The 22,563-nt window shown below is 48.4% G+C and overlaps 1 protein-coding gene across 4 annotated transcripts in view; it reads right to left on the bottom strand.

Annotated features, from left to right (window-relative positions):
* Positions 1-247: 247 nt before the first annotated feature.
* LOC116948809 (putative oxidoreductase ZK1290.5) overlaps positions 248-22,563 on the bottom strand; it is a 123,365-nt gene continuing 101,049 nt past the window's right edge. For 2 of the 4 annotated variants that reach the window (XM_032965923.2, XM_032965921.2), the window contains 3 exons: positions 19,659-19,841; positions 18,971-19,030; positions 11,170-12,474 (listed from right to left, as the gene is read on the bottom strand). In XM_032965923.2, coding sequence (XP_032821814.1) covers positions 12,373-12,474; positions 18,971-19,030; positions 19,659-19,841 — 345 coding nt within the window. In that variant the 3' untranslated portion in view covers positions 11,170-12,372. Of the gene's footprint in view, positions 2,337-11,169; positions 12,475-12,764; positions 15,769-18,970; positions 19,031-19,658; positions 19,842-22,563 lie in introns of those variants that run through there. The other 2 variants (XR_012945952.1, XM_032965922.2) reach the window with 2 other exon arrangements.

The raw sequence follows: 22,563 nt of genomic DNA, 5'->3' as shown, positions 1-22,563 counted from the left end.
CTCCCGCTCCCACCTCCCTCTCTCCCCCCACAGAGCCCAATCTCCCTCCCTACCCCACCTCGCTCTTTCCACAGAGCCCAGCCTCCCTGCCTCCCCACCTCCCTCCTCCTCCCCCCACAGAGCCCAGCCCTCCCTCCCCCCACAGAGCCCAGCCCTCCCTCCCCACCTCTCTCCCCCCACAGAGCCCAGCCCTCCCTCCCTCCCCACCTCTCTCCCCCCACAGAGCCCAGCCCTCCCTCCCCACCTCTCTCTACTCCCAGCCGCCTCCCAATTGCCACGACCGCTGGCGAGGCGCTCGTATGCGGCCTCGTGTCGTCGTGACCCCACAGATGTGCAAACACCGTAATGCGGTTGAGCAATGCCGTTCGTGCGTACGATGGATTATGCAGTCTGGGCAGGAGCTAAATGCCACTGTCGAGGTTTTGCAAGCCACGAGAGGGCTTCAGCAGAGAGAGAGAGAGAGTCCGTGTCGATTTGATGTTCCTTCGTCGAAGGAGCGTGGACTTGAGTTGTTGTACCGTGCGGTCCACAGTTGGGGTTGTGTGGCCACAGCCGCACTCTGGCTTGTCTCTGAGATGTCCACGCACGAAGGAGATGCGCGCACCGGCCTGTTGATGCTCCGATGCGCTTGATGGCTGTTACCGTTCCAGTGTCTTCGAGGAGGAATGTCCGACGCGAGAAGGTTCGATGTTTTGGGTCTCGAATGATGAGGTTGTTTATTTTATTCTGGACGTCCGCGTTTGTTTCACTCTGTTCGCCGGCAGCGTGCGGGGTGGTGAGATTCTAGGATGGCTACAGCAGCAGCGCCGTGCCATCACAGATGGGGGGTCGGGAGTCGAGTCGCTGGGCTAGGTACATTGTTGAGGTGTTGTTTGACGGTTGAGATGAATTATTAGGGGCAATACAAAGTGTTTAAGCTCCCCAGCAGTGTGAGTGTCTTGGCGGTGTTTTTGTGGTGTGCAGAATGTTCGCCAGGCGATTGGTGTCGGTTTCAGTGACCCATTTGTGATGCGCACGGCGTTATTAAATTAGTAATAACCATTGCATCAACTCAACACGTTCGTCAATAACACTGTGGCCTTAAAAGGAAAACAAATATATAATAGGCGACGTCTCGGGCACCTGAATCTATCATAAAAGCAGCCAGCAAGACAAACTTGTTTATTCCCGAGAATAGGGAACGTTTGTACAACTATTTATATACACGTGACCACACCTTTCCGCTCACCATTATTCAAACATAGTGCAACATAGTGCAAGATGTCACTTCATGCGTCTGCCATCGAACGATAGTTGCCTGTGACGGAGCGATTGATGTGCTCGTGAACAGCACTTGCCCCAACATTCTGTTAAGGCTATACGGGGGGAGGGGCTTTGTCTTTGATGTAAATGATTGATGAGCTGAATCTATCAGTATAACACGCAGGCTTTTGCGACAAATATCCATAATAGAGGCTTTTTGGGTTAGATCGCGTAAATATATAAATGTGTCGTTAAACCCGCCACCACCCGACACAGCCAACTAGTAAGGGTTGTCACGTAAACAGAACGTGCCAATTCGTCACTAGTACAGCACACCGGTTGTGAGTTCGACGTTTCGCCAGTAATTACAACTAGCTTCATCAGGCGACAGCCAGACTTGTGGAGAAGTCCACCTTGTTTGTTCCTTATAGAGAGGCGTAGATGTGGTGACCACATCTACTGAATCTATCTCTAAAACTCGCTCTTCATTGGCCGCACCAAATCAACATGATGGGTAATGTCCACGAATTCCCATAGACTATAATGCGGGGGGGGGGTATACGTAGAATGGTCAAAGGTAAAAGGGAATGCCCCCCCCCCCCATCATAGGTGGGGGTGGAGGCTCACCCCCAGGTCCGGTCGCGTCCACTGCTCAGCGTCGTGAGGGGAAGTCCCCGGTGACGTCGTCGCTTCTTCGCTGTAGCCGAGTGGATGACAGAGGCGGCCTGCGAGTCTTTGTACTCGCGAGTTCAAAACCCGGCATTCTCATTTAATGTTTGTTTTTTTGTTTCATCCTACGTGGGTTTATTGTTTTCATATGCCGTGTTGTAAGGGAAAGATAAATATAAATTGATATTTTCTTTATTAACTTTAGTTAAAAATGTTTGAAAAAGCTATTTTAAACAAGTCGATTATTTGATAACCAGATCATTGCTGATGTGGACCAAGGCTGCGTGGTGTAGTGGGTAGCTTGGCTGTCTTCGACGCTGCAAACCAGGGTTCAAATTGCACGGTCTTGTTTTGCTACAATTATTTGTGTGGTGTGGCTGTCGGTCCACGTGTCTGGAGAAGTAAGATAATAAAGACGGAGAGACCTGCAGGGACAAGGAGAACCAAAAACATTTAAAAGATTTTTTCACCCCCGAAAAATTTTGCTAAAATATTTGACCAGCTTCTTTTATCTTCTTGGTTCTTTCGGTAAAGTCACGTAGAATGGAAATATTATTTTATTTCCATTATTTCCATTCTACGTGACTTCGGTAAAGTCACGTAGAATGGAAATATTATTTTATTTCCATTCTACGTGACTTTGGTAAAGTCACGTAGAATGGAAATATTATTTTATGTCCTTTCTACGTGACTTCACCGAAAGAACCAAGAAGATGAATCCCTGCAGTCACGAAAGCCTTAAATCGAAATTCAGCTTCTTTTACACCAATTAAAGCCTCATTATCCTGTATATGAATGCTTGTAAACCGGGGTTTCAACTTTAAAGCTAAAATCCCCTTGGTTGAACAACAAAATACGTAAAAATAGAGCAACAGCACTCAAAACGTTCTGTGAAAGCGGTAAATTGCGAACATCCCGGCCACGTGGGATGTCGGTTTGTTGGGAAATAGCATTAGAACTGCAATTTTTTTAGGTCAAAAATCTTTTAAAAAGTAAATTTCAAGCATTAAAACATAATTTATAGTAATAATGGAGGGCCAGGGCTTAAAATGAATGACAGAGAATCGAATGCCCGTAGAATAACATGGGGAAGACATAGTTCCCATAGGGTTACATTGGGTAATTATAATGTCCATTGGGCTAACATCGAGAAACACATGCCAAATAGGTTCCAGTGAGATACCGGAATGCCCATGAGATCACAAAATACAGTGTGGACTGCTGATTACTTTGTCTGCTCGAGTAGACCAGTCCCCCTCCTGCAATGGGGTCCCTACCTCTAATAAACAACAACAATCACAGCACCCTTTTGCCATGGAGACACAATGTAATACAATAACAATTTACAACCTTTTGTCAATCCAGTGCAGGAATGAAGGCCTCCCCACGCTGCCAAGCATGGGGCCTGTCTGACGATGTCTCCCTGTGGTGGCTATTGACGGTTTGTGAAGAGGCGGTTAACCAAGACTGGTTCAGATATCACTCACCACTGGCCCGGGATTGAACTCAGATCACTGAGGTCCCAGGGCACCGAGCAAATCACCGTGCCACTGCTCCACCAGTCCACTCTCTAATAAAATTAGTCCTCTAGAAATATGTTTCAACATCTTAAATTATGTTTTTTTGCAATGCGATCCGAAATGTAACGGTAATACTGAACACGAGCTGTAACGCGTACATTGTTCATCGCTTTATCCCTTTCTCTTCTATCCGGTTTCCTCCGCACCGGAGATTGCTGTCCCATACGCGGCCCCATTGGGCTTCGTTTTAATGAAGGAAAAATAAACGACTGTAATTGACCCGAGCCCCCATATCCACGGCAGAAGAACAAATGCCGCTGGAAAACATTGGTCCGGAAAAGGCTCATGTACCGAAATGTTGTTACTCTCTTCTTACATTTTCTTGCCAATTAAACAGACCCTTATCGGTTTGTGCATAGAGCTAATATTTAATTATTTTCTACCGTATATGTATTACAATGGGAAATTGCCAATAAATATTTCCAACATGGGATTGTGGATTCAGCTGCGAAACAGAAACCGTCCGTAGCGCGAGGACGACGGCGACGGCTTGTCTCGCCGCGCGCGGATGACCCCGACTCGCCGATGATCCCGACTCACCAATGATCCCGACTCGCCGATGATCCCGACTCACCCATGACCCCGACTCACCGATGATCCCGACTCACCGATGATCCCGACTCGGCGATGATCCCGACTCACCGATGATCCCGACTCGCCGATGACCCCGACTCACCGATGATCCCGACTCACCAATGACCCCGACTCACCGATGACCCCGCGGGGCACCGGGACTCGGCGGGTCGTGCCGCATGCAGAGTTTAGAAACGTGCGTTTAGATCGTTTCGATTATTCGGCTGCTATAAATTTACACGTGATAAGCCACTCTCGTTGAGCTATCATTTGTGGCCAGGTCGCTTCTGAAAAATAAGCTAATAGCTCAGTGGGCTTTACCTGGTAAAATAAAACATAGTAGAGTTGTATTTTATTGTTGTTCATTTCTTATCTTTCCTATACTTTTGCACTCCTATCGTGTTTGTGTACTGTTTGTTGTTGTAACCTTCTGACTTGCCCCTACCGGATATCTGTGAAAAAGAGCTTTACAGCTCATCGGATTCCTTCTGCAGTATAAATAGATTCTGAATCAGAGTTTTTTTTGTGTTTTAAGAAGCGCCCAGTACAAAACGCGAGCGATAAAAAAATGGAAAGGGGGGGGGGGTATAGACGAAAGCCCGAGGAGAGGCGGTCACGGGGCAGGGGAGAGGCGGTCACGGGGCAGGGGAGAGGCGGTCACGGGGCAGGGGAGAGCGAGGAAGGAGGGCTCGCTACGCTACTCACGGGAGCATGGATTTGTTTAGGGGAAGGTAAGGCGGGCAAGGGAAACACAAAACGAAGGGGAGAGGCGACACACAGAGTCGTTCTTCACTCGCCGCATTGCACTGTGCTGGGGTTGTTCTTACGGCACACGCGCAGTGCACACGTGGCAAGGTGCGTTGAGATTGGACGCCTACGTACCCAGTAAACATTTGACCAACGTTGGCCCAACGTTCCTTGCTCACTGGGTAAGACTGCGCTTCTCAGCTCGACTCGTCACCGAACAACTTCCCACGTCCCTCCACGTCCCGCACTTCGCATTCAACATGCGACTTGCCATCGCGAGAGCCGAAAGAGCCACACTTAAAAATTGATGGTTTATACCGCGCAGTTATTGAAAAACTATTTAAATCGCTGGACTTGAAAACACTGTTCAATCATTGGGTGGCTGCCTAATTTATTCTCACTTTAGGGGATCTAATGAGATAGCAGTAGCAGCAGCAGCTCTATGACATCCACTTCCGTGGGCCGCTCGTTGTTCGTGCCCCGCTCTGCGAGAGACCCAAATGGAGGCGACTTCGTCTCGTGACCACGTGACGCCGATAGCACAAATTGGCACAGGGCTGGGGTGCAAAATTAAACAAATGGTAAAGAAATAAACAAAACACAATTTATCATTTACGAAGAATCACGGGTGGCTGAATGGGTTTTCCTCATTATCGATCCACTGCTGGGTGGAACGCTACCACACGGGGAACGAGCTGGCTCCGTCGACAGCCAAACTTACACCAACAATTTGTTCGGACTAACAAAAAAAGGGTCATTTGTCTTTGTCAGCTGCTGCTTGTCTCTTGTCGCGCAACCTCGACCGAACAAAAAAAAAACATGTTCCTTAAAAATAAACACGAGAAGGGAAAATCCAGACACTGCGATGATGGGGCATTTGGCTTCGCCCCTCAACGCGTCCGGCCCACTGCCCACAGATGTGTGCTCGGCTCGCCGAGGACAAGAGCGCTCCTGTTGAGGTGAACGAACATTTTTCTTGGCTGTCAAGCGAAAGGCTCCCGCCCCAATTGCATGAAGAAGTATCCGCGCGCGTGTGTGTGTGTGAGAACTGCGTACGCGTTGTTTGTGTGGCAGGCGGGGCAGGTGGCACGGTACAGCCACTGCGCTACTGCCAGTGCCCCGGGCTGTAGTTTGGGGCCCAGACACCACTGGAAATTGGAATATGGACCTGGACTGGGTGTCTATCGTGTCGAATTAATTTTCTAACGAGTGCCCGGTGCGATGTTCTGTCAGCATCATTGCTGTGGAGACAAACTCGTGTTTACCAGCCTTAGTAGTTGGTGTTCACTCACAGAACTTGTCTGAATGGTCTCTTGGGGAAAAAACATAGGAATATGTTTTAATATATATTACTCTGGTGTGTAATATCAATGTGTTACGTTTGTTGATTTCGTAAACGCTATGCGGAACTATTGCATGGGATGGTGTCACGGCGTGATGGTTTGTCGCACGGGATTTGAAATCCAGAGGTCACCGGTTTGATCTCCCCCCAGCCGGCAAATTAAAACAAAGGATTCACAGTTCTTCAATACGGTGGTGCATGGCTGCGACCTTGCTCAAAGCGTCTTCTACTTGGACGCCAATCTCAAGAGTTGACCCTGGCCAACGTTGGGATGATGTCGTGCCGCTACCTTGCCTGCCGTGTGTGTGTGTGCTTCGCGCCACAGCAGACAACAGCAGCAGCAGAGAGTGTTGCTAAAACAAGGCGAATCATTGTGCGTGTAAGCGTGGCTATGTGTGCTTGTGAGTGCATCGTATAAACGTCGCTTTGTGTGCATGCGCGTGTGTGTGTGTGCAAGGATTCAATGTGAAGGACACACACACACTGGATCACTATGCTGTTCCTACGCCTCTGTTGTGTCAACACTGACAGGATTCATTTTTAAATATTTCAAAATGCACTAGGAAATGAAAATGCAGTTGAATTCCACCGCGCCCACTCTGGGTATAAGAACCATTCACTGTAACGCGTGTCTTGTCACAGCTAAGCCTGGTACGATGTCTCGGCGTAGAGGCCGCATTGATGATATGAGTCTCGCGGGAAGCTTGCCAGCACTGAGATAAACATCGATGATCATCAACACGTTTTGAGAACAAGATGCAGCAGGAGATGGCCAGGCATCGCAGACAATAATACAAAGCATAGCGGCGATCTCAAAATCCTTCTGCACGTTGCATTATTCCACGTTCTCTTAGCTTCGTTTCCCAACCACAAATCTATTTCGAACAATATTTCCCTTGATAGAAATAAGTAACATTAAAAAATATACTTTCTTAAAGCACGCTTTTATTAAATGTACCCTACTAGTAATGGAAGAGCTCCACGACTCTAGGAAGTGGCCCCGAAGCTTGCCACAACGTAAGGGGGACCGTGGACAATTACAGCCAACGTCAGTTGAGCGTGGACAATTAGACCCAAGCCGAAACATCTAACATATAAAAAAATATTGTTTAAAATATATATATTTATTATGATAGAATATAGTATTGTCATCAGTATGACATAAGTATAGCAAAATTTCAGTCGATACCACATTGGGAAATGGGTAAACATCGAGTTACAAGATTTAAGGATAGAGTGAGTTAATAAAAAGCATGTAATAATAATAATAAACACCACAGGATTAATTCAACCACCACGCTTTAGGCGCATCTGAATCGTGACACTTATCTAACTGCCACTCTCTTCACACTCCGCTTTGGAATTCCCTGACATTATCTCTCTTCCAACGTCCTTATAAGAACTTTGCTTAATGTAAAACATGAACACATCTATTGCACCTTCAAGAGTGCTGTTTGTTGCTGGCTGTCGCTATTTTTGACCTTTGGGCCTCTGGGCCTTTGCTCAGCAACCATCATTAAAAACGACTTGACAAGGTTGCAACAACGCGCACTGATTGGTTGCGTCTGCTCAGGTGATCACATTGCGAATCACGTGACCTCTGGAAACTGCTTGTCCATCAAATGCAGACAATAATAGATTTTTTTACCCTTTTATCAGATAAAAAGGGGAAAACCTATTCTCATATTTTGGTACTGGTAAAGGAGGTCCCATCACAAATGCAGACGGTGAGCGTACAAACCGCACGCGTTCCTGATGGTGCAGCTGTGAGGTTGCCAAGTGGAAACATGTGGATGTTTCGTGGATGGAGGTATTAAAGGCATTTTCACCACAACGATTCTCAATACGAGAAAGAATAACTGCATTGAGAGGAAATAATATTTCATTTTTGCATCCGTCACGCACGTGCGTGGCTCTCGGAAGAGACACATTGACCCATGCGTTGCCTTCTGGTTTCAACAAATTAACGTATACCATGTTGCAGTCGTAGTAGTAGCATTACTAATTGTGAGATTGCAAGGGATGGCAATGGCTTCGGAAGGCTAGATCATGGCTGATGATGATGAATGCTGCTACCAAATGTTAAGGTGTGGCACCGATGCTCGGGTGCTCAGCTCATGATTGGACAGTCGCGAGTTCAGTGAGGGCTTGACTTACTTACTGGATCAATGAAATAGTACCACGTTATCGGAAGTCAACAATGGCTGGCTGTCGGTAAACTTCCCATAGGACTGGGATTTCCACTGCTGGATCAGCGCAGTAAAGAAAGATAAACAATTATTGCAATACCGAAAATAATAAGACTTTAATACAAAACTAACCGTGAAACTACAACAGTCTCATCTCCCAAATAAATGGGCGTACCACACATTAAGTTGTCAGGATGGGTGTGGTGGGGTAAAGTGTGGGTACAAGCCGAGGCCCTTCCACTAGCAGTGGTGTGAGCAAGCAATTGCAGGGCTACACCTTTACCACCGTTACTAAAAGGCAAGACTACACACGATTGGTGTTTAGAGTTGGTTGTTCAGATAATAAGGCCATGTGGGGCCAGAAGCAGAAAGTTTAAGACCAAAAAAACATTCCATGCAAGCCGGACCATTGTATTTTTGAACCTCTAAAATGTGTTGAGTTTTATATGTGTATTTCTGCAATTCCATATCCCTAACTTTTTTGATTGCAGCAATCACCGTACCCACCCAAAGGCGTTCACGTAATGTCTGCCTGCTCCAATGAACAATGTGGTAACAATTCCTTTGGCAGCCATAAGCCAGTTGTGGAAATTCCACATTCCCATGGTACGCGGGCCATGATCACTATACGAGAACCACCGTTCGTATCCGTGAAACTCATTGTATCTACCAACGTACCAAACACACATTCTCAAGGATCGTCCAAAATTAGAGATTTACTATCCTATACACTTTTCCTTCACTATTAATGATGAAAGCCAAAATAGCAATAACCATATGTGCAGTCTCTTTTGTGTATTTGCTACGGTGGGCAACACATTTACATTTTCCAATTTACTCCAACAGGGACGGATGATTATTGTCGGAAGTTTTACACGCGCGCACACACACCGTGCGATGAATTCATCACTGCCCGCAAAGTGGCGATGCCACCGCAACAGCTTGGCGCACAGAAATACCGCGTGTAGAAGCAGAGGACCTCCGACAGGAGGCTATGGCACAGGCCCAGGGATTCGGGTGGGCAGCTGAGAATGGCTGCAATCTAAGCCAACCGTGCCCCTAAGCGCACACTTGCTGCGATCGAGTTGCCCACATCGCTCTGCCTGCTGTTGTGCAAACTGCTCATTCGTCATGAGCAGCGGGGTGAAATTGTTTTTGGAGGGCAGCTGGCACGTGATGGCAGGGGATGGGAGGGTGGCGTTGTGGTCGTCGTTCATGCTGCAGGCCACTGGCACTGCAGTGCATCGTCTCATAATCACCACCATAATCACCATAATCAGCATCATCAGCAGCAGCCACGGTCACCCCTCTCTATTGCGGGTGATGTCACACGTTCAAGTGCACTCACTGACTCAAGGTACGACAAAAAAAAACGATTAACCTCAACCCCGACCCTGCTTGGAATCGAGCCAGATGAAGATGTTTTGTGAGTGTACCAGAACGGCAGGAATGGGGGAAAACGATGATGGCTGGGCTTGTACGGTACAAGCCCTGATCTCAAGGAGCATAAACCATCACCACGCGAACTCCGCTCGTCCTCGCTGGCCATCGAACAAGGGTGCTTACTGCATTGCGTGGCGCTTTCAGATGCGCTTCTGCGGCCGTCTGGAACGCTCTTCCGATATTAGGAAGCAACTTTGAAGTCATCTAGATTGATAACTGAGAAATTTCCTGAGAAATTAGTAATTGTGTTTAGTTTGTTGTCCTTCTCCCGCACCCCCGATTTGCACGGTTGGCTGCGTACGGTGCAAAAGAAGTTCAACATACCTACACGTCAGGCCCAACCACCTCAATAAGTGCCACAGTCAAAGCTTAAGGCAACGTGATTTCGTGATCGAATGTTCATTGCGGCATTGGTGCTCATCTCTTGTTTACAACCCTGAGCCAGTGGTGGAAGTTCCACATTCCTATGATGGGGGCAAGGACATCCACAGGACAACGACCGTTGGCGTCATCACCAGGCGGTCCTGGTCGTCGTCAACCTACGAACTGGGATCCACTCTCCCGCTGAGCCGCCCGGCCTTAGCCACGTGCTTACGACCGCTGCAGCCCCTTCCCTAAGTCTTTCCAGGCCCATGTAAGTGAATGTTAAGCCTGTTCCTGGATTTCTAATGCTTTAGTTTGAATGTGCTGTTTATTGGATTAAACATTGGAATATAGAGGGAATAAACTACATTTATACTTCCTTTCAAACGTTTTCCTCCTCACAAACAGGATAAACATGTACAAATCTTTTAAATATTGACAAATGCATTCGAGACGCAGTTAAGTTGAAATGAGCCGAATGTGATGGATTATATCTAACTACAGATATTTATAATCCGGACGCTACTCTAAAAACAACGCATAAATCACCGCGCGCGGTGGCTGGTAAGGGAAAAAAAACGATTTGTGTTGGAAAGCGGCGCGTCGTTCAACGTTCGGCGAAATGAAGACTTCTATTTACTACGGAAACCCAGTGAAGCGTGTGGGTGCTGTGCTAGGATGCGGAATCGAGTTGCTTGCGTTGGGTGCATTCGCTCCTCCGCTTTCAGAGCCCGACGGCGGAGGCGAGAGTGTCTCTCAGAATAGCTTCTCTCCGAGGTTGATCGGCCAGAGCACCGATTCAGGTCGTTTACATAATAAGCACGCTGTTTCGCTATACACTTATTCGCGAGCCTTGTTTATGAGACAGCTTCCGCTCGCAGCCGAGGGAGCCCCACAAAAGGACTTCAAAAAGTCACAACAAAACACTCTGCTCGTTTATCGCCACGACAAACAGCACGCCTTGCCAGCGGCTCAGGTTGTGGCAAAATATTTTTTTTTTTTACAAAAGCTGTCCCCGGCGTGAGTTTCAAACAAATCCTTTATTAATAATGCATCGCACTGCGGCTCTAAGAAGGCCTCAGCAGGGGAGTGCATGCTGTATAGAAGGTTACATTGCATCAGCTCTGAATTCAACACTGCACTCCACAACAACAACAACACTGCAATGCACCAAGTCAGACATGACGGCGATTTTTGCAGCCTGGGGCTCTCCGAATACGTGGATGCATTTGCGGCAGGAAGAGTGTTTCTCACCGGCGACTCCTGCAAGCCGTTATGTTTTTGGTTGCTTTCAGATGCAATTTTACAGCCTGGAAAGTCAACATTTGGGGAATTTGATTCGCGTCGTTTCTCAAAGATGCCTTTGATGGATTGTGTTTAAACTCACGATCGGCCGCTCGGGGTCACATAAGATTGCGAAATATTTTTACACATTCATATATTTTTTTATCGGCCGCGTACAGTATACCGCAACGCAGCTACTTTCAACAAGGCACAACAAGAATCAAATGTTTGAGTTTTTTTTTTCATTTCGGTTTCAACTATTAGAGCAGAGCCACATCCCAGTGGAGATGCCACCGCATTGCCCCATCGCCGCTCGCTCACTGGGATGAGCAACAACTCAGAGGTGACATCATAGACGTGCACCACAGCTCTGAAAGTCATCCACTTGCTTGTTTATGTTTCACAGAAAAACAGAAAAGGAAAAGTGAAGTGCATTTGAGCGTTTCGCAGCGTAATCGAGGCACAACGTTGAGGGCTGGAGTGTGAAGTTCTTCTGCTGGGCACACTCGGCAGTAGTTCACTTTAATCCCTGTCCCTCTCAGAACCCCTTCAGAGCTGATGTTAATCCACGTTCAATCTCTGGGATTCAATCCAGAACAGAACCAGGTCTCTTAGTTAAAGCAATATTACTTGTCATCTTGATCCATTTATGAATGACTGTACCTCGGATAGAACCCACAAGCGAAAGCCTGGTCTGGGATTATGCAGCATGAGGAGATTCGTTATCGCGCGTCTCATGAGAGACCACAGCTGCTACGTGGTCTGTAGGACTGCACATTTCCCATGTATTCATTCTTGAAATTAATCTAAAAAAAAACCAACATAAAACCCACCACTGCGCCGTTAGTTTCATGTGACTCCTTGTTGTGGTTGAGCAAGCCGTACCCATTGCCGACTCAAGCCGAGTCCTGCAGTGGTTGCTGAAGAGCACTTCAAATGCTCAGCCCTGCCACATGGGCTGAGTGAGATGAATGAGCTTCCTGCCCACGTGCATTCCATCCAAGGTCGCCATGTCCTCCGCAGGTAGGCTGAAGTCGAACACCTGGAACGGAGAGACGCGGACAAGCAGACGGACAAGCAGATACGCACACGCAAAGTCACGTACGTACGCACGGCACGCACACGGGGGCTGCCTCCTCTGAATAAAAAAATATAACAACCGGGATATATCATGGGAAGATGGGATAACTATTATTATGCAACTGACACAAACCGAGATATTCAATGTCCTGGGAAGACTCAAGAGATTTACCGGGACAGCTACCTTGCCAATAACATAGTATCAGATGACGCATTCAGTTCATAATAATAATAATAAGCTTCTACCAAGGGTAAAAACCGTGAGTTTATTGCGGGCAACGTCCACTGAGCTAAGAAGCTCTTATTTATTATTCAAAAGTGACCCTGAATCAGAAGGTGCCATTCAAGGACATTACACGTCTTCTGTCAACACAGTTCGATTGCCAACATTTCTCAAGCTATCATAACTGTGCAGTATACACCAATAAAGTTGAACACAACACAAGATCTCAGGACAGATCAATTCCCGGGCTGTCTTCATCAGAGGTATTTAAGATTCCTGCCCAGTGCACTAGGTTCTGGTGGCTAATCGCAGACATTCACAGGCCCCATCTGACTAGGCACACCCTCCAGTCGTCTGAACGTGGGAGGTCAATCAAACGGTGCCAATGAAGTCACTTGGTGGGCCCGATTTTAGTCAGTGCCGGATTATCCTCGTAGCAAAAGCAGCTACATATGTAGCTACGGGCTCCCTCACTTTTAAAGGCCCCGCGCTAAATGCTTTCAAAGCTATCAATTCCGGTTCAGTGATTCTGCATTTGCTCTATTACTATAGTACTATACTGCCTTAAACTTTTATGAACAACTGGGTGTTTAAGGTTAGCGATGTCGTATTAACTGGCTGTATAGCAAATGAAAACATATAATTACTATGCAAGTTAAATATTTGTGTTTTAATATTTATGTTTTATTTTATTTTATTTAGGGCCCCTTTATAATAACATATGCTACAGGCCCCGCACTAGCTTAATCCGGCACTGATTTTAGTGTCAGTCCCCACATTCATTGGCACTAAAGTGTGGCCAAAACTGTCCACAGCAAGGGCCTCTTGCAGCTACAGAAGTGACGTAGGTGCGCACGTTAAAGTTTGTGGTTGACCGCCCAAGGTCTTCGAAGGCCCTCGGGAAGGAAAAGTTTCCCCAACCCTTGGGAGCCATGAAACCATGCAGAGGAGCGCACGTCCACACGTGCATTATTATCTCATCACAATCACGGCATACACTGCATTCTATTGGTTGTCAACCAACGTAACTTTTATGCTTTATTAAAACAATCGAATGTTCACATTCACAGAGTTTAACCGCAGTGTTGAATGGCACACGATTCAGGAATACGTGTAGTCAACACAAGGCATCGCTATGCAATGTTACTTGGAGTATTTCATGACGTTCGTGCCAGATATACTCTCTTAATGCCACTGGATAATTTGCAGTGCAGCAGGTCCTGGGTCATGTGGAGTGAGAAATCGACAACAACTTTATAACCTTTAGAGTTGAAGATTACGATCAAATTGTTGGATTTGTGGTTGACACAACTTTATTTTCAACCCTCTGCTCCACGTGACGATGAGTACAGGTCGTACACTTGATCACTTGCACCGAATCAATGGTAATGAAATTATGCACTTCCAGAAGGCCGTGGCTCTGATTGGTTCTGAAAACACACTTAGTTTTACGTGGAAAGAGAGATATGTGAAGACGTCATTATGTCTGCTTATCTGTTTAGTAACTTATGCAGTAATGCAAATGATTTTAATCTGTTGCACAATATGTTCAAAATAGCATGCAAGGAATTAGTAAGCATTTGGCTTGAGCCTCCCTCTTTCAAACACGCTCATCTTAAAAACAAAACCCTAAGTTTTTACTTTCAGTGGCTATCTTTATATTTCAGCGTCTCGTCCAGGTGTACAGTGGCCTTGAATTCATTACAAGCGTAACATTAACCAACTTGTCACGTGGAATGAAGAAACGGGCTCACCGTTCAACATCTCACACCAATTCAAGACGGCTGGGTCGGTCCCGATGGTGAATAGAAAATCCACGTTTGTTTGTTTGTAAGTCTCGGCTAACACCATTGCTCACGTTCTCTTTGGAGCGGCTCTCTGTCGAGTTCGCGTGTGCGGTGGATTAAAATCGGTGTCCAGGGCACTCAGTCGGGGCTGCCGACGCCCATTGTTAGGCCTCAGGCAGCAGCGAAACGGCCACATTCCTGCGAGATTCCGCTGGGACCAATCTCCGCCAAGGACATCTATTGTTGCCTTTAGCACAAAGGAGCGCTCACATGACCAATCCTGGAAGGACGATGGGTCGAGTTAACCCCCCCCCTCCCGAAATGGAATTTGAAATCGAGAGCCTGCGACTGTGAGCTGAGCAGCCCGGCCGATCAAAATAAAACCGCCAGGTTGGAAACGCGCAGTAAGAGCACAAAGCGCGTGATTATTAGTGCAACGCAGAGCGCGACTCCTCGCCGCACTGCCAGGTAAGTCGTGCAAACAGCGGGCGGCTGGCTTGCATGGCAAAGTGAGCCACCCATAGCTGGCTCGCACGGCAAAGTGAGCCACCTATAGCTGGCTCGCACGGCAAAGTGAGCCACCCATAGCTGGCTCGCACGGCAAAGTGAGCCACCCATAGCTGGCTCGCACGGCAAAGTGAGCCACCCATAGCTGGCTCGCACGGCAAAGTGAGCCACCCATAGCTGGCTCGCACGGCAAAGTGAGCCATCTATAGCTGGCTCGCACGGCAAAGTGAGCCACCTATAGCTGGCTCGCACGGCAAAGTGAGCCACCCATGGTAACGCAGCCGTGCAAGGCAACGCGGTGCCAATCACAAAGGGCACACGTTCTTGCGTGCCCACCGTAACGCCCGAAATCGGAATGGTACCCACACATAAAGATAGGTCCCTCTCTCTCGCCACGTCGACCGAGATCTCTTAGCAACAACAGAGCTTCTATTCCACGGGCTCCCCCCCCTCCGCCCACCTTAAACGAGGTACAACGACGCTGAACGCAGCTGTCGACGCCACAATGTGAAAGCGCGCTGCGCACACAGTGGCTCGGGACTGCCTCTGCAATGTTTGTGTAGTTGGGGCGGGGGGGGGGGGGCCTCGAGTCTGAGGTTGGTGTTTCGTTTTGGGGGGCGCGTCGGTTAGAGAGGAAACGGCTTCACAGGCAGCTGCTCCAGTCCCAGCTGACATGCCTGCCGTCGTGTAAGCCGTTCAGCGCGGCCACGTCGCCATCGGCAAGGTGGAAATCAAATACCTGCGTGTGGAGAGTGGTGAGCGGAAGAGTGAAGTGGGGACAAGGTGGGAAGGGGTAGAGGGTGGGGGTTAGGGGGAGTTTGTGGCAGGGAGGGGGGGGGGAGTGGGAGATGTGGGAATGGTGGGGGGGGGGGGAGGAGGAAGTTAGTCAGCATCTATTTAATTATACTGGAAGAATCCGACGAGTTATCAAGCTCTTTTTCACAGACGTCCACGGGGTCAGAACGTGGCAGGTACCGACCGGCACGCACACCCCACCAGTGCCGCTGCTTTCGAGCTGTCTAGACGGCCGTTCTGTCACCGCACACCACGTGGTCTGCCCCCAGCAGCGCGTTGCGTGATGAGAAGGCAGCGCTGCTCGATCGCACGGCGGCAAGGTAGCCAGGTGGTCCCGCTCGCCCCTCGGCCAGTAGGCACGCAGTTGGAAAATCTACTCACAAGCACCGTCCCACACAACTGTGCTAATAAATGAATAAGCGTCCCCGTTTAAATATGATTTCCCAAGTGTCTCTTATTCGTGAAGAGGGATTGCACTGACAAGATAAGATATGGCAACGCACAGCTTTACGGGGTTTGACTCTGGTTTCACCCTTCTGGGTCTCATCGTCAGTCCAGAGATGGGTTGCTTCAACGAATGCTGCTTCACATGAATCGGCAATAGCACATGGGCAAAGGAGGAATCGGTTTCATTTGGAAAAGGAGAGATGAGTGGAACAGCGTTTATTTATTCAGTGAGGAGATCGAACACATCGCGAAGGGCCCCCCCCCCCCACAATTGATTAAAGGCGATTGAAATGAATGAATTTGATGTCGCACGTCACTGCAACATTGAACTGTAACCTCAGCGCGGCCTTATAAAATCCTGAAATGCCACCGGCCCCGTGTCCGATGTAGATGCCCCCTGGGAGTCTCACTTTGCTTGGAGGCCACGTTGTGGAGCAGAGTGAAGCAAGGTCGACGATGCAAGAGAAAGGAAGGAAATATTTTTTATTGAAGGTCCTGAACCAGTGGAGGGAATTTCACCTTCCTATAAAATAACTTAGAACACCCTCTTTCTATGTTATTATTTAACGACGATTTATCCTTGTGCAATATTTTAGATATTTCCCGTGACACGGTAATTTTTGTATCGATTGAAATTAGCTTCTTTGCTGTACTTTATTTTTATTTGTTTTCCTATGGTCAGTTCGGTGACCCAGATCACTCCTCTTGCAAAAAAGACTCATCCTGGTATCCAGAGTTCCCACCTGGTCACAACAAAATTATATATACGCTCAAAAGATACGTATTCATAAAACGCCGTATACATTACAGACGCCATTACACGTCGGTGCTAACTTACAAAGCTCTGAACCACCTTGTCCCGGCCTACTTCAGAGACTCGTTGCTGCAACCGCACGTCCCCTCAAGGTCTCTAAGATCTGGGGGTGCAGGTCTCCTCTGCATTCCCGGGCCGAGGCTCCGGTCGATGGTCGACCAGGAGCCGGTCCCCGCGTGGCTCCCAGACTCTGGAACTCTCTTCCACCAGATATCTCGGCGTCTCCGAGTCGGTCGAGATTTTGAAAACCACACATCTTAAAACGCATTTATATACTCCCGTTTACTCAACTACCCGTAAATTCAGAAAATGTCTTTTAAGCATTGATTACTTTTACTTTTAGTTTTCACGAGTTGTTTTTACGCTGATTGTTTGCTGCTGTGTCTTGTGCCGTACTTTGAGATCCTTGATGAAAGGTGCTTTATTAAATTATGAAGTTAAAATTGTCTTACGCTATGATATTTTGTATGATATGCTTTTTTTCTAAGTAACCGAAGCAGACTCATGGTGGTGGTAATATTTTTTCAGTCAATCCCAATGTCAGCGAATGCTCTAGCGAGTGAGCTATCTGCCAATCAAAATCAAGCGGTTTAGGTAAAATAATTGCTGATTCCATACGTATCTGCTTCAACAGCTGCTGTGGCTTCCTGTCAAATTCCAAATGTCAAATGCTGAAGTAGGCCTCTGTGGTTGTGATGTCATATGGCACCCACAGTTCTTTTATGTCAGGGTGCCTCGCCATCAGAGGCTTGTAGGCCGCAAACCAAGCCTACTTATTTTAATTCTAAGTATAAACCCGAACTTGAAAATGGATTGCTCCCGTTCAGGGACCTTCAATAATACAGAAAGAGTTGCAATGGTAAGTTGTGTAAAACTGACGCCAATGCAGAACCTCACGATTAGAGTCCATTACATATCGCTGGGTTACATTTATGTTGCCAAAGTGGTGGGAAAATGGGGAGTGCAGTGAATTTAGTCACCTGAGTTCAATTCCACCACCACGATTCACATCAGTGGAGAGTGAAACCTGACCCCATCCTGCACCCTCACTTCACCAACCCGCGCTGACCAGAATGGCAAAGCATGGTCAAATACTCCCAAAGACCGACACGATGTGGGTGGACCTTCATCTAGCAGTGGATTGACAATGGGCTGTACATTATCCATAATTGTACCCATCGTATCAGTTAGTGGTTTGTATGCTTTTGGCCGACCGAATAGTGTGATACAATATTTTCTTATCTTTGGAGCGTCCGATACGAGGTTCTTGACGTCCAATTTGAGACGATGCACGCAAGGTCACACCTCAAGCAGGGAATGAATGAGGCAGAGTCACGTGAGGAATAGCGAAGGAAGAAGGGAGGGGAAGGGAGGGGAGGGGAGGGAAGTAACTCAAGCAAAACGGCACGGGAGCCACAGCCAAGGTGCAGCAAAGTGCTTACAAAGCGAAGCCATGGGGGATGCAGAGAAGCCGCGTGGGGGAAAGTGAAGAGGCGACATTCGGAGGCTCTGGAGCACGATCACTGAGCTCAGACGATGAGCGGAGAAGGTTTCAAATCCAAGTGAATTTTGTTTAACCAGCTGCAGGAGTCAGGAGACCAGGGTCAGTGTCATCTGCAAGAGCGACCTGGGGCAATCCTCTCCCAGTAGGTGGCGATGACGGCTGCTTTGTATAATCCCGATTGAGTACTTTGCACATGTGTGTAATTGTTTTACTTTGGTGAACTTTTACCCTGACACTGGCCTACTGTGTGAGCATTACGTCAGGGGGATCTTCAACGTCCACTACGCCCGCAAGTATTAACCGGGGCCGGCCGTGGGTTTCGAACCGTGAGCCTCTGCAAACGAGCGGCGTGGCCGCCCCGTGGTGGCACGGCGTTCCCACCTGGCAGTTCTCCTTGATCCTTGCTTCCTTTGTCGACTTTGGGATGGTGATCACCCCGTTCTGGAAGACAGGACATGTCACCAAATGCAGGATTAGTTGGTAAAACAATGCGCGCACTTGACTCTCGCCACTCAATCAACCCCCCCCCCCCGCCCGTGCCCCGTGTTTCACGCAAGCGTTGTTTGTATGTATAATGAACTTCTTTTGCACCGTGCTAATCGGAGGTGCTGTCTTTTAATGAAGTGCCAATATTGGCCGAAAATGTCCATGCATGATACCTCACCACCACAGGATCCAACCGCTGTATCTCATCATTGATTATTCTGTTCACATTTTAATGTGCTTCTCCCGTTTCGGGTTTATCTTGTTAAACGAGCCGAGGATTCAAGAGACAGGGGATGGTCTCGTTTGGAGGATTGCCCCGTGGTATTAGTTGCCAGTAGGCGGCGATGATTGCTGTGTGCAATCCTCATTGAGGGATTTGAATTTGCTCCATCACGGTAAGCAGCCTCTCTGCCTGCCTGTCAGCTGCCTGAATGCCTGCCTATTCCACCATCCGTCAGCCTGCCATCCAATCTGAGCTGTTCCCGTGCCTGCCACCCAGCCGGCCAAGCCTGGCCATGTCCCTCGGCTCCCCGTTCGTCAGGACGGCGGGGAGCGGGCGGCGCGTCACGACAGCATTGCGTACCTGCAGGCTCCACCGGATGCACACCTGGGCGGGCGTGCGGGCGTGCTTGCGCGCGACGGCCTGGACCGTGGGGTCGCACAGCACCTGCCCCTTGGCCAGGGGGCAGTAGCCCTCGAAGGCGATGCCCCGCGACCGGCAGAACGACATGAGCTCGCGAGGCTGCTGGTACGGGTGGAACTCCACCTGCTCGCAACAACGACAAAGGCAACGATCCCCTCGCGTGGCCGCCTTCAACGGCCACATAGGGCGGTGGGGACGGGGTGTAGCCAACACCACGCCCGGCCCCCTTTGTCTCCCCCCATTGCCGATGATTACACGCCACACCGGGTACTGAGTTGAACTCGGAGAGGCGCGGGACCAAGTTCTAAAATCACTCGCCACTGTTGTGAACCGTGGCCGGGACTGGAACTCACCCCTGCACCACCGCTCCACCACAAGGTTGTTGTAAACCGATTCATTTACTTATTTACGCCTCCGGTAAAACTGGCTAATTGCCGCTAATCCGCACGTGAAGATTACACAGCAGTTGCTTTGATCTCGCTTCCCACTGTGCTCCCAGCGCCCGCCACTGCTGTTTGAAGTGGAAATTCGGGTGAGTGGGCAACCCTCACGGGGCCCACTGATCTACGTTTCTCAGATCCGAGATCCTGGGGGTCAAACCAGGACAGCCCAGTCGTGATGAAAAGCCAGGGTTTTTGAGTGCCGGGGAGTGTATGAACCTAAGCCGAATCACCAACTACACAAAATAAAACGTACATGTCATTAGGTTTCACGTGGCTTGGTCCAGCATCGAAGGCCATACGAACATTCGCTAGCCGAACAATAATATATCTGGACTGCAGTTACACTGGATGGAACGTCTGACGCGAGAAATTCAGAAGAAATAAAACGTGAAATAAGACACACTGAAATTGTAGATTAACCGATTGAACTAACACATAGTTGAAAACATAAAACGGCCTGCAGCGTGTGGCTGCATTTTAAAATAAATCAAAAATCCCAATGTAATCTAAAGTAGAATGCAGGTGGAAGAGACAGGTTGTTACAATCGTAATCAACAGTGAGGGTGATTGTGGGTGCCAAGGTGGGGCAGTGGTGACTCTGGTGTCTCACGGCCAAAGGGCCTGGGTTCGACTCTCAACTCCCTGTGTGGAGTGTTGTGTGTCCTCCCCCCGTTCTGCATGGGTTTCCTCTGGGTTCTACATTCCCCTCCCATAGCCAAAAGAAGACATACAACGTCGCTGCTATCTGCTTAGCAAAGGTTCCAGTGCTAGAAATTTACCTGAAAATGACTCAATTTGGATCTCACGCAGACAAATTGTGGGGTGGCCAATAGCAGAGGCCTGACAAACAGAGGTAAACTGTGTAAACATATATATATATGTGTATAAAGAGTGTTGTATATATAAAGGTTTTGATTATTTCGCAATATTTGCAGTTTATGTTTTGCTTCATTGAATACTTTCATGCTGCCTAATAATAGGTTACATTTTTTTTTTTCAAATTTGTTTATAAATTTACTTTTAAATCGGCAATATGCACTGAGATTAATATACTTTTCAAGGTAGATGCCATTATTGTTAAATCGGAAAATGTTTCACTTTGTAGACTGACAATCGACTAGCAGGTTGTGTTTCAATGTCAATATTGAGTCACGATTCCTGTACACAGTGACCTACTCTGTTCAGCAGGACGTAAGCGCGTCTCTAATGATCACACGACATCAGATGGAGGCCTCATTCAGCGTGGGCTCGCGAATGGATGATGGCGTGGGCACGCACCGGGGATGTGCGCGTGTGGGTCAATGAGCCCCTTTTCATCGCCACTGTAACGGGCAGCGCAGGGAGGGTCACGGGGCTCTGGCCAGGAACCTCCACGTGCCAGCGACGGCAATTTTATAACTTTTAATGTCTCCGCTGGAATGCGACGAGTTGAAGCCGCACTCCGCTCGGCCAGGCGCTTTCAAAGCGCGCCGTTAGAAGTCGCCGCCACCGCCGCCGCCACCGCCGCACTTTCATTTGATCAGACACTGGACGGCTTTCTGCGTCGCTGCATTGTGAGAGCACTTCCAGGGGTGTTGTCATCGCGGTAGCGCGCATTCCTCTGCCCCGAAGAGCCGTCAGGCGCATTCTCAAACAACGGCTTTGTGCCGGTCCTGCACTTCCGTTCCACTGACCCCCCCCTCCCCGCCCCCCCCCCCCCCCAGGGTTCAAACTCTGGCTGTTGATGCTAAAATTGTCAACTGATGTTTAGGTCCACTGAGGCTGCCTCGGACTGGAACGAGTACCCAGTTACGAGCTCCCCCAGGTGCAGCCGGCCTCAGCGATGTAACGTCTGGCTCACACCACTGCTGCTGCTGGAAGGGTATTCCCTGAGATCATCTTCAAAACCTGCGTTGGGCACAGCCCAGAACAGGTAGCCTGGGTACACATCTACAAGGTGAGAGCTGTTGGTTTTTTGGGTTACATTTTCCTTCAAAAGGATGCGTAAAAAAATAATCCCGTAAAGCACCGAGTTTGTAATGTTGCGTGCGACCACGGGAAACGTCACGACTTCATACCGCGCGGGAGCGAGAATCCCTCTCATCCCGGAGGTCGCAGCTGTGCCAAAGCCCGCACGCGTCACCCCAACAAAGAGATTGGTATAAAATAAGAACAACTTTTCTGTTTTTTTAAGCTCAGCTGTAGAGCCATAAAGAAGATACATTGCTGTGTCTTATTACATGTAGATTTGTATTTATTTTATAGAGCGCACAAACGCGTAGACAAGTGGGGAAACTACGAAGGCTTTCCATGAGAACTCGGTCGACCATCGAAAAGGCCCAGATGCTCCACCAAAGCTGTTGGCCGTAAGCGGGAATCAAATCTTTGCGGCTCAGTGCGCTAACCACTCCAACACTGCACCA

The sequence above is a fragment of the Petromyzon marinus genome, chromosome 35 (genome assembly GCF_048934315.1).
Source record: "Petromyzon marinus isolate PM22_M1 ecotype Great Lakes invasive population chromosome 35, UKy_Petmar_22M1.pri1.0, whole genome shotgun sequence".
Taxonomy (NCBI): Eukaryota; Metazoa; Chordata; class Hyperoartia; order Petromyzontiformes; family Petromyzontidae; genus Petromyzon; species Petromyzon marinus.
The sequence above is the reverse complement of the archived record's forward strand: the minus strand, read 5'-3'. Positions and strand labels throughout refer to the sequence as shown.